This window comes from Anser brachyrhynchus, assembly GCF_964034855.1.
Source record: "Anser brachyrhynchus genome assembly, chromosome: 2".
NCBI classification, from domain to species: Eukaryota; Metazoa; Chordata; class Aves; order Anseriformes; family Anatidae; genus Anser; species Anser brachyrhynchus.
Window position 1 is genome coordinate 126,358,770 of NC_137695.1, and position 12,989 is coordinate 126,371,758.

A 12,989-nucleotide genomic window follows, 5' to 3' on the forward strand; every position below is an offset into this window, starting at 1 on the left:
AATCCTCCACTCCAGGTGAGGACAGGATTAGATCAGCTATACCATCTTTCTTAATACTTAGCTGTTTGTAGAAACTAACTAACATTAGCTAGGATACATTAGATATGTTTATCCCTAAAGAGACCTGCAAACCATTTTTCCATCCCTGAAACATACCTGGATTTCAATTTTTAACTCTACCCTACTTCTGAATGAAAAGGCAAATATTTCAAAGTATTTTTTCATTTTAAAAAGCTGGTATGACTGATCTGAAGTCAGGCAGGCACAGGGCAACAAAAATACTCTATTAACCTTCCTATCATGTTTAAAATATAAATAGTATTTCTTTCTCTCTCTCTCTTTTCAGAAAACATCAAAGATAACATAAATGTTAATTTTGAACAAATAAAAATTATTCCTTCTTTACATTAATCATTTGCAAGCATGGCATTAATAAAGCCTTAATGTGGCTTTCTGGAAAAATGATTATTTCTCCATAAGCGAGTTTTGACTTTTACTAAGTAATGTTCTCAGAATTACAGTTTGTGAGTGAGGAAAAAAAGCATAATAGGAGAAGGTGGGAAGAGATAAACATCTAAATCTTTCTGGTTTTCTTCTCAAAAATTTTAAAAAAGGGTTCTGACGGAGCAGGGACCAAAAAAAAAGGCTATGTCTATAAAACTGGAATATTTCTATATTTATGGATGTTTTGTTTGTCAGCATGGAGACTTTGAAATATCCAGCCTATAGTCTGCTGGATTCTTAATCTCATTCCACTTCTTGGACTTGCAATTATTCTCTTTTCTTGGTAGCACCTATTTTTTCAAACACTAGTGTGAATATTTTTGTCACTGCACTACTTTATTACGAGTGTTTTCTTTTTTTTATTACTTATATGAACTTTTTTCTCTTTTAATCTTTATTGATCTTTATTAATTATATTGATCTTTACTCCACTGACTATGTGTTCTATTTTTAATTATTCTGCATACTCATAAGATGAGTTGCATTCATGTGGCAAGAAAAAATGTATTTCTCAGCAGTTGGTGGTTGAATGAGCACATTTAGTTAACAAGAGGCTTTGAATTCTGAACAGATTTTTAGTTCAGTTGCAATCTCATTTCTGATCGGATTAAAAATCTCCAACATGACATCTGTCATTGCATTTTTGCTTAGCAGGCAGAGAGCATCTGTCATGGATAAGGAACTTTTTTTGGAGAGAAACAGATTGAAGCAATTATTATTATTGTCAGCATGAGAAGATGTTACAGTGTTTATTTATTTCTTAACAGATTATAACAAAGAAATTCTTAGGAATGTTGGAAGAAGGAGAACAAATGGATAGGCAACTGGGAAACACCACTGACCTCCCTGTTTTCTTATTTGTTCAATTTATATCTACAGATGTTTTATTCTTCCAAATGACACTATTCACTGTGAGAGGGAGCTGTACCAATCTGCCAGAGCTTGGAAGGACCACAAGGCGTACATTGACAAGGAGGTAAGGGATGTTTTGAAACCTGAGTGACGCCTTTGCACTGCTACCTACCCATTCAAAGAATAATTCTGACTAGGCAATATTCTCTGCAGATTGAAGCTCTCCAAGACAAAATTAAGAATTTGAGGGAAGTTAGAGGACACCTAAAAAGAAGAAAACCAGATGAATGTGACTGTAGTAAACAGAGGTAAAATAGACAACATTCAGAATTAGAAGCTACACTGATTGATAAGGTTTAGATACTTCTGAAGTTTGGTTTGTTATTTGTTTTTTTTGTTTTTGGTTTGGTTTGGTTTAGTTTGTGTTTTTTGGTGTTTTTTTTTTTTTGATGGAAAACAAAGAACTTAAGCACTATTGATATTTAAACCCGTTTTAGAAACTCATGACTAAGGTTAGCCTATTCAGGTGTCATTTCTGTAACAGGGAAGGAAAGAAGCTGATTCATAATAGGCGTGTAAATGTCTGTGCTCTGGATCTCTCCTGAGTAGAACTTATTTCTCTATTGACTTGAGAAGAAATCAAAGTTAGCCTGTTTCTGGAGAGACATTCAAGTGTGAGGGTATGTATCTTAATTCAAAATAGCTGAAAATGAAACTACCCCACGATCCAAATTTTAGTTAGATCCCTTTCAGGAGTAGAAACTGCTCTTTGAAGATGCATGTACAAATTTTAAGATTAAATATGTTTGTATTCTACTAACATATTGAACACAGCTGTAGTTTTACCACAGTCTAGCATAGGATCACTCACATATATATAACTTCTTTAAATGAAATGAAAATCGTGAGTCATTTTGTGTAGTTCTTTAAGAAAATGTCAAAGATGGTATGTTTCTGTTTTGTTTTTACGTTGAAAATGAATTGTTTCATGACTTGATATTTCTTAATACTTTTCAATGTAGCTACTACAACAAAGAGAAAGGGGTAAAGGCCCAAGAGAAAATCAAGAGCCATCTTCATCCCTTCAAGTAAGTTTGCTGTTATCTTCTCACTCTCTCAGCTAGCTTTTTGGTGACTGGAGAAATATGTATGATATTTTTGGAGACGGAAAGGGGAGAGATGGGGAAAAGAAAAGGTCATATATAGTAAGCTTTCACAACAAACCTTCAGTAATTTTGGACATACATATGAAGGCTTATGAATAATATTAAAAAGCCCTATTGATAGAAATGGGAGAAATTAATCATTTCAGAAGATGATTGATAAGCAATCATTAAAAAGATCCTGTTAAACCTAAATGCAAAAGCACATCACTTCTTATATTTGCTGAGGAGAGCACCTTGTTGTAAATGCTGGGGTTGGAAGCTGTGCTGAAGGAGTCAGCATCCAAAAGGGCATATTCTCATCAGCTAATCTTTAAAAAAGCCATATAGACATAAAGATTGCTAATGCTCTTGTTAAACAAATAGAGACTGTTCTCTGTCAGACATGCCCAACTTTTTCTCTGAACAGAGAAGCAGCACAGGAGGTAGATGGCAAACTGCAGCTGTTCAAAGAGAATCGCAGAAGGAAGAAGGAAAGGAAGGGGAAAAAGCGCCAGAAGAAAGGAGATGAGTGCAGCCTTCCTGGACTGACGTGTTTTACCCACGACAATAATCACTGGCAAACAGCACCTTTCTGGAACTGTAAGTCTTGCTTCTGTGCGCAGAGGTGAACTAGGTTGTCCTCTGCTGTGTAGACTAATGACTAACTTCATTTAGTCAGTCAGGTCATTATTTTGAAAAATGTCACTTAGCAGTGCTGCTGCTGCTATTCTGAAGTCTTAAGGAAGAAAGTCACTTGAGTATGCTTGTAATTTTTGTGTTGCATATTTATATGGAATTATTACAAGAGACTCTATGTGAAACACAGCAGAAGCAAAAAGGAGAGTTGGCCTGTTAAAAAGTAGACATTCATTACCAGCCACTGAGGTTCGTGTCATCTCTTGGTGATCAAGATGACCGAATATATTTGCTAGGAGTTGTGAGTCTTTAGCCTTGCAAGAGGGAAAGGAAAAGGAAAGAAAACCCTTTCCCCATCTGTATCCAAGTAAATTTGTGTATGCCTATATGATGAAACTAATCTAACCAATAGATAGATTAGCAGAATTAAGTAGCTGTGACATCATGAGATAGAATTAGTGTGATAGAATTAGACATTTCCTGTACCTCATACACATTTTGTGGTTACTATGTTCTGAGGTGATAGTATTGATCTTCTTTTAGATTTAAGGTATTAATAAATAATGTTATCTTCAGGACTTCAATCACTGTTATCCCTTGTTTACAATTGTCTGAAAAATTCTGAGCCCATATTAAAGAAAAAATGAGTTTTCTCTCACAAGATTGAACAAAACTCCTTACTTCATTTCCATTATGCTAAGTCAAATTATTTACACATATTTAATGCTAACTACAAAACTGCTGGCTCTTTGGGAATTTAAATTTTTCAAGAAATACTTATGCAGGACAGATGACAGAGACAGATACTCATCAAGCATAAACCACTGTAACTATGTTAAATGCATTGAAACTCTGATACTTTGTCCAGGCTGCAGATCTACTCTGGGTCTCATAAAAGTGAGCAGAAGTAACAAATCCCTGAAATAGTAATTCTGCATGTTCACCATACAAAATGAATTCTGCAAATACTCTGATTAATTCTACTGAGGTTAGAGCTTAAAGACCATGTGCATAATATTGCTGAGAAGTTTAGTGGAACTTTGACCCTTTCACTACTGTCCTAAAAGTTTCTGCAAACCTATTTTTTCCTAAGAAAAATGTTCAATCAGATTTTTTGAGGGGAGGGGGGCAAAATAGAATCATATAATCTGGTATTCAAGAGGTAATGTGTATATCTGAATTAAAACCTTTTCCCTTTTCCTCCTTTACTATGTTGTGGTTTTAGATAAGGGACTTATGACCGAAGATTTTGTCACAAACTCTTTCTTGTGACTTGACCTTTAAGTGAGGTAGCATTGTGTCACAAACCTCAGTACATAAAAGGTCTGCCTTAATTTTACCATTTTGATATCAAAGCCTATCATAAACAACTTATTGTGAAGAAAATACAAACACTATCCCTTATGAATTCTCCACATTATTCCCATTTTTGATATTCTACAAAAATTTAAAGTCAGAACTGCAGAATGCTCCCCTACTGTGTAAGAATAAAATCTTATAGCTAGAAAATATCTTAAGTTCCTTTAAACTTCAGGGTATATAGATAACAATCCTACTGGGACATGCTTCAACATTTCTAGGCATTCAGCATTAACAAAACAACGTTTTTCTCGTCTTTGGTGGCAGAGGAGGAAAAGCGATTGAAAACTTTACTTTCAAAAACTTGAAGATCAAATGGTGATTAAGGTACAATAATCTGACTCTGAACAGAAAATTTGCTAAGAGCAAATACTCATTTCAAGAAAGATGTCTCTTACTGATAGTCTGTTCTGGTTGCGCTAGAACTTTTGCTAATAAGATTTTTATGTGTTAAAAATTTCCTACAGCAGTTATATGCATGGTTTTTGTTTTAAAGGCAACAATTAGATTGGTGTATTGCTTTTTAATTGTGAAGTAGCAGTTAAGAAAAGTGTTCTCATATTTCTGTGCATTCTGGAAATGCTCCAATAAGTATCATGGGGTAAAAAAAATGTCCCTTTGATGCAGTTCATAACTGAAAGAAGAGCCAAGGTATTGATTCCAATAACATGGACGAAAAGGGCCAATATCGTTACTAGTTTTATAAAGTGTGTTAAACACATTAACACTATTACAGAAAGCTACAGAACTAATTAAATAAAAATCTAAGGCACTATTAACATTTTATTATTGGAATTAAAAAGATATTCTTCTAAAACAAAGTGTTGCTTTCAGTTTGTTTAAAAGTCAAAAGGGATACCTTTCTGAGCCTTTTCCACAGGCAAAATGAGATTATAAACAGCCTTAAAAGTATTATGATTTTGGGAAGAAGTTTAGACAACTCATTAAACATGTCGTACTAAAACTAAATCATCTAATATTTGTGTTGACACTACCTATTGTCTCCTACTATTCTGTTGGTTAAACTACAGTTTATTGAAAAGAAATGAAAAGAGGCTCACCTACTATCATATTTGAAAATCTTGATATTGCACAAAATATGCAATATAAAGACCAATTAAAGCATATCTTGGTCCATATGTGATTTTACCCTAAAGTACATGTCTATATTTGGTTAGCTGAATAGCTGCCCATACTCTTCCAAGCATGAGATCTTCATTTTCTCTAATGATGGCTTAGAGACATTAATCTCACATGTGACACCTGGCTCTCGGTGTCTTCAATCTGGAGTAGAATCCTGCTCTAGGTTTCCCCGGGTTGAAAAGTAAAATAAACCATATACAAATGAGAACAAAATATGTCCTATTAACTATAGTAATTGCTGTATTCTGCTTTCTTTAGGTATATGTTTGAGAAATTTGCCTGTTAACAAAGTTTGTAAGTTTGTCCTCTTTTAGATGAGAATCTAATGTTATTCGAATATAAGATCTCTTTTAATTGATCTAGAATTTAAGTAAATAATCTATACATTTTGCTAGTACAAGAAACAAGCATATTATTTTTCACCTAAGCTAAAAACTTTTTTTTTTTTTTTTTTTTTTTTACTTACAGTGGGCTCTTTCTGTGCTTGCACAAGCTCAAATAACAACACTTACTGGTGTTTGCGAACAGTTAATGACACCCACAATTTTCTCTTCTGTGAGTTTGCAACTGGCTTCTTGGAATATTTTGACATGAACACCGATCCCTATCAGGTAAACCCCTTTCCCTGTTACAAAATATTGCACACGAAATTCCTCTATTGGTTGTTTATATTTATTTTTATTATTATTTTGATAGTAAGTATTTTCTCCCCCATTTCTCTTTTTCTCAGCTGACAAATACTGTTCATACAGTGGAAAGAGGCATTTTGAATCAATTACATGTACAGCTAATGGAACTGCGAAGTTGTCAAGGTTACAAGCAGTGCAATCCAAGGCCTAAGGGACTTGAAACAGGTACAAGCAAAGTAGAAGAGGGTGTCTATTTCCATTTTATTAAGTTATTGTCATCTCCTCAATTGTATCCATGATCCAATGTCTCAATCTCTTAATTGTTGCTCTGAGTAAATTGGAATGATCTAAATACACCATCCTGTATAACTGCATGACCAGAAAGCTTCTTTGCAAGTTTGCACAGGTTATTATAGACAGATATTGATGACAAACAACAACATTTGACAGAAATTCTGCAGAAAGTTTATCATGTTATTTGCATGAAGCAATAACAAGCATATGCAGATCCTCTTACTCATAGCCATAACCCTTTTCTCTGTTGCAGGATTTATTTGGTTAGGTTCTGCCTCCCAGTAGCAGATGAGATATTATTCCGATTGCTCTCTGCCTGTATGACCAACCTTGGGCTCTACACCAAACTGGGACTTAACATTGCAAATTTCTAATCATATGTAGCCTCTCTGTTTATAAGGAAAGCAGTATTTCTTTACAAGATTCTCTGAACACAAAAATAGATGGCATTTATACTTCATAAGTCTGGATTTCTTTGCACTTAAATTTGGTTGATTGAAATTGTGGTTTTTTTTGTTTGCTTACTTTTGTGTGTATGGTTTTGGTTGTTTTTTTTGTTTGTTTGTTTGGTTGTTTTTTTTTGTTTTTTTACAGGAATATTCCCTTCTATGTATTTTATATTGTTGCATCTTTGTATCTCTTTCTTCAGCTACAAACGTTTCTCTTTATTAATCATTTGGGGGTTTTATTGTTTTTTGAAAAACTATGGTTTTTCAGTTCTTTTATATAAAACTTCCAGGAAATCTTTATTGGACTGCAACTCTGTCTTTATTTAACACAGTACATTTCTTTTTAGGAATTAGATGCTGTGCATGGAAAGCTACATTGTGAATGGTTTTACAAGTTCTAAACACTAACAAAAGTTACTCTTGTATTTTCCTATATCAGGAAATAAAGATGGAGGAAGCTATGATCCACACAGGTATCCACACTTTTTTATTCTCCTCAGCAGCTTCTTTCCAAATAATTGCATGATTCCAGTCCATTTCAACTAATGTCTGTATCCTGCCATGTTGCACACAACCATAGCTTTTGATGCATGCCTTTTCTAACTACTTTACAGTGAACTTGGCCTTTGTTTTTTAGACCTACCATTCTGCATTTAACTTAGTTTATTGTCACAGCAAGACTTCATACAACTCATGTTCCATGCCTGTATTTCTTAGATGTTTACACAGGGAAAATAGAATAATGTCTTTTGGTTGTTTTCCTGTTGCTGCATTTTTGGTTGGTTTGTTGTTTTTGTTGTGGGTTTTTTTTGTTTGCTTGTTTGTTTGTTTCCTGTATTTATTTAGGAAGTCTGTACATATGCTTTTTAAATTAGTAATAAATATGCTTAAAAGGCTTTCTGAGATGTATGTACCCAAAGAGCCTAGTCAGACCTACATAAGTAAAGTAAAATCTTCTCACTGGCTTTAGAAATTGTTGGCAGATGCTGCTTCAAGCAAAAACAGTGCTCAGTTTGAGCAGCATGTGCGCAGAAGCCAGAATTTCACTGGAAGTAAGGCAGAAAGATAAGGCTCCTTTGGGCAGGGGGACCTATGCTTTCAGACCAGATCTGACATGCGAAACTAAATATTTTTAAAAGGTTGCAGTATTTGAACTGAGGAAGGGCAATGGGCGAGATATTTTGTCCCTAATTCAACCCAAGGTATGCAAGAAAGACTGCTGTTTACAACTACATTTATCATATGTACCTGTTTATCCCAGCTACCCCTCCTGGTGGAGGAACCAGTCAAACATAAAGCAAAAGCCTGATGAGACTGAAAAATCCCCGTTCCCAACAGTACTGCACTTGCTGTTCAGTAAGCAGTCTGTTTAATGTCACATTTTGACTTGATACCTTCTCTCTGTATATCAGTTTTATACATTTTCATCTCCATGTGCTTTGGTGGAGTAGCTCCTGATATACGTTGCTTGCCTGAGATGTAAATTGGGCCCAACAGGAGTATACAAGTCTACAGAAAACTTTTTTTCTTCACAGGGTCTTTTGAGAAGAATCCTGTCATTAGCTCCCAGCAGCCAGGGAACAATTAAGAGAATGGATTTCAGTGTTTTGTAGTTCTCCAATTTAAGCAGCTATTTTTTCCATGCAGCTAATTTCATATTTTCTCACTTGTGTATTTTTGGGATGTGGGAAAATGATAAGTTTTTATTTGGTTATATCTCAGTTGTTTGCATTGCTTATAACAGCCTGGTGGGAACTAGTTACTACAGTGATAGAAAGTAATCCCTGTAATTATGCTTTGAAGTCTTTCATTAGAAGATGTCCTTGTAAACTTTCCTAATTTTAACTACAGAGCTAACAGAAATGGCATTTTTGAATTGCAGGATTTAATGAAACAGTAGAACACACAGAAATAATCTTTAAGTTATATCTTGTTGCACAGTGTAGTAATGAAAACATTTTAACTTCTGATACCGAGTCAAAAAGGTTATGCTACTGGGACAAACGGCATGTATAGTATAACACAAGTGACGTTGCTCAGTGCTGCTCCATTCCAAACACCCAGCACAGGTGCCTGGGTTCAGCATATGGTTCAACCCCTTTCCTGATGGAATTTTTTTTTCTAAACTTTCCTTTTTTTTTTTTTAATGAACAAAAAACATTTCTCAGGAACCATTAAAAGGATCTGTTAGAGGACCATTTTTACGTTACCTGCAGAGAAACCAGTGGAATAAGAAAGGGAAATCCCTATGCTGCCAAGTCATTTGAACCCCTTCCTTCAGGTTGCATAATTTCTCAAATCAGATCTGCTTCCGGTTTAAAATGTCCTAAGTTAGCACAGCACTGCAGGTGTTTCAAGGACAATATTGGGACAATGGGCCTGAATGAGAACAGCCAGTGTAGTGCTGTTTGCTTAATACATAGGGAGAAAATTTAGCAGGGAAGAATTTGTGTCACTTGTGTCCTTTGACATACAGACCGTGAATCCGTAGATGTGTTGATAACAGGATGTGGAAATCACAGTCTCCTCTTTCCTGCTTGTCCATGGTTTTTCAAAGCCACTAAGGAAGTGACTGTACCCACTTACCTTTAGTCTCAGTGGAGATACATCCACATGCTTACGTTAGTTTTGGGATAACACAGCCACAGATAGCATCATGGGACTCTGAGGCACAATAGTATTGGACAATGAAGTTTAGATAATGCTTGATTTAAAAAAAAAAATCTGAAGATGTTTTATTATGAACAGTTAGTAACATTTTTTGTCTCTTTTGGGTCTGTGATATAGCTGAGAGATTCACAAATATCCATAGAGGGAAACCACTGACGTGCTGTTACTCAAATGCAACTCATCTGCATTTTCCTGCTTCATTCCTGTTTGTAATGAGATTTCTTACAGGAGAAAACCTTTTCTTTCCTCTCCCTTTCCCCCTGTATACTTTCATTTCAGTGGGAAACTTCACGCTTACTGCTAAGTTGTGGAATTAAACTGTGAGTTGGCTTGCTCTGTCAACCAACGTACAGTCAGCTCTACGACCTTAAGACAACTTTCCTATTTGTTTAACATGTATGAATACAAGTTACCTTTGTTCCATGCATTTAAACAAGTTTTTTTTTTTTTCTGCTTAACATGAAGATCATGGAACAATTTCCAGTGCCTTCCCAGCTGTGAAAATCCTCACTCATCAGCAGTGAAACTGAGACTGCAGAAGCAGTGCAACATTTAGAGGGGAAAAAATAGATCCAATATGATGGAGCATTTAGTTCTGGCTCAGCCTTTGAGCTATGCTGTAGAAATACAACAAGCTCTTTGCTGATCTGACTTCTTTGCTGCACAGCCCCATTGCCCCACTACTGAGGTTTGATGAGGAACCCTGCTCCTCCACCCTTGGACAGAGAGCAGAGGCTCTTCTGGGCCCAAAGCCACCATCCTGGCCTCTGCTTTCCCCACACTGCCCTGGTCCATCCCCAGAATTGTTATTGATAAATGGCAGCACTCCTGTCTCAGTTTCTGCCATCATACACCAAACCACTTTGGCTATTGACTCTTCCTATGGAAGTTTATTTTCCTACGCAGGCTCTGATTTGGCATATAAAAAAACAATATACAAAGCTGTCAATACAAATAATAACAAAGCAAAATTTAAATAATTTAGCATTTGTAGTGTAGTTAATCTCTTTGAGGGTTTGATGACTTTTCTGATTTTTTTTTATGAATTTGAAATTCCTTTTGAATTTGATTAATTTTGAAATTCCCCAAAACTATATCCCTTCCTGTGATGTTTCCTACAGCCCTTTATACCTCTAAGCACCAGAACAGTACGACTTATTTCTTGAAATCTCTGCAGTACTTCATTATTTTTTTTGTTTGTTTCAGGAAACAAATTATTTATAATTTAACTTCTGAAGATGGTGCTCATGGCCATGCTGTGATTTCATTTCTCTTGTCTACTTCAGGAAAAGATGAAAGCAAGGCACTCTGTCATAACTGTTCCACCAAATCCAAAAAGCTTGTGTTGCTTCCTGTGATAGGGAGTTAACCAAGTGTTTGCCAAGCCACTCTAGGCTGGGAAACAGGACCATAATTCTGTGGGAAAAACTTAAAAAAACTAAAATATATACATTTTATATTGTAAAATATTTGCAGCTGTTGTGTTAGGTGAAGAAATGTCAATTAAGAGCAAAGATTCAGGAGTTTACAAGAAAGGAAAGTGATTTCACTTTGGTGGGAGCAGAATGAGGCTCCTCATCATAAGAAAAACTCATTTATTTTTTTTCCAACTGTGACAGTATTTTTCTGAGTTTCCGTATGATGAACTAAATATTGGAGAAATTCCTTCTACTAAGAAATGCCGGAATAGTAAAGAAGCAAAGACTATAAGATATAAGAGATACACATTGTATCTTCCGTTTTACTTGACTGAGAAAGGGCAAGTTAAAATGCAAATAATTAATAGCAATGTCAAGAATTCACTATAGGGATGAAGAGTCTAATATAGATAAGTGTCTGTACTCAGTTTGCACTGTTGGACTATAGCCACTTGAACTTCCAAGGTAATTAGTACTACCTTACCAGCCTGTACACTTTTCAGAAGGATGTCATCGCAGTGAATTAATTACTAAATATTGCCTACAAGACTGTTTTTGTAAGGACAGATCTGCCACTTCCCCTGAATGGCTTTTGCATTACCTGATTAGTTTTTCCTTGTAGGCCACTTTGTGGGTAAAATCTTTGGAAGAAAGACAGTCTGTGCAGAGAATGTAATGAAATAGTGGTGTTTGGTGTTACTTATCAGTGTAAAATGGGCAATGGGCTTCACAGTACATCTGATAATCTGGGTCACTATAGTCACTGCAGTGACTTTTAAAAATCTTTTGGAAATGGGTATCCTTCACAACTTTTTTTCCAGCTATGATGAGTATAAAATGTACTACCATTGCTGCTTACAGACTCAAGTCTGTGCTTTTTAAGCAGACATATTGTCTGACAAATCTGTTAGATACTTTCTTTGAAAGCTTTTTATTTTTTGTGGGAAAAAAAAAACATTTAGAAGATACTCTATGTATATTTTAATAACATTTTACATAATAGTACAGTCCTATAATTCACACCAAGTTTTTACAGTTTTTATTTCTTGTACATGCTCTGTGTAAATTAAAATGAATGTTTACAGAGTAAATATAAAAGCTACCTTTGGCTATCTTGTATTAAATAAAATGTAGCTAGTTATTTTGCAGACCTTATGTCTCAAGCTATTTCTACACCAAATTCCTATGGGCTTGTTGAAGTTCTGGTCAGCAATGGCTTTCAGAATCAGGCTGAGCTATTACGTTTAACCACTTTTTATTCATTGCATCCTTTGGTGGAGTGTTTAGGAAAGGCAAATGGATTATTTGTGTACTGAAGCAAGTTTTCTGCCTTGAACTATCAGAGGGAAGATTTGCCTTTAAATGCCGTCACAAAGTCCCATTAGGCCAGATTCTACTCTATTTTACTCAGTCGAAGGATGCAGCAGAAGACAGGGGTTTTACCAGTGTGTGTTTAGCAGGAGCTGTGAACACACCTGAGGCCACAATCATTAATGAGATGACTGAAGATGTGAAGCATCTTATGTTTTGACCTACATACGCTATGCGTGATGGTGCTTTCAAACAAATGGAAGTAGGAAAGCACGTGGCAGCTTTGCTTGCACTTTTACGCTGGTGTTCACCATTAGGCTTTATTCTTTCTTTTAACAGAGGACAGTTATGGGATGGATGGGAAGGCTAACCTGGCCAATTTCACTGACAACATCAACTGGCAAGGACTGGAAGACTTGTACAGTGTGAATGAAAGTTTATATGAATACAGATACGACTATAGACTTAGTCTGGCTGACTGGACTAATTACTTGAAGGATGTAGATAGAATGTTTGCACTGCTGAACAGTTACAACCAGCAAAATAAAACAGACAAGGCTAACACTGCTCAAAGAAATG

General features: G+C 35.5%; 1 protein-coding gene across 1 annotated transcript in view; it reads left to right on the forward strand.

Annotated features, from left to right (window-relative positions):
* SULF1 (sulfatase 1) overlaps positions 1-12,924 on the forward strand; it is a 128,016-nt gene extending 115,092 nt beyond the window's left edge. Inside the window, 9 exon segments of the mRNA XM_080578473.1 lie at positions 1,294-1,341; positions 1,344-1,480; positions 1,570-1,664; positions 2,379-2,444; positions 2,929-3,101; positions 6,108-6,250; positions 6,370-6,493; positions 7,451-7,484; positions 12,750-12,924. Coding sequence (XP_080434599.1) covers positions 1,294-1,341; positions 1,344-1,480; positions 1,570-1,664; positions 2,379-2,444; positions 2,929-3,101; positions 6,108-6,250; positions 6,370-6,493; positions 7,451-7,484; positions 12,750-12,780 — 851 coding nt within the window. The 3' untranslated portion in view covers positions 12,781-12,924.
* Positions 12,925-12,989: the final 65 nt, after the last annotated feature.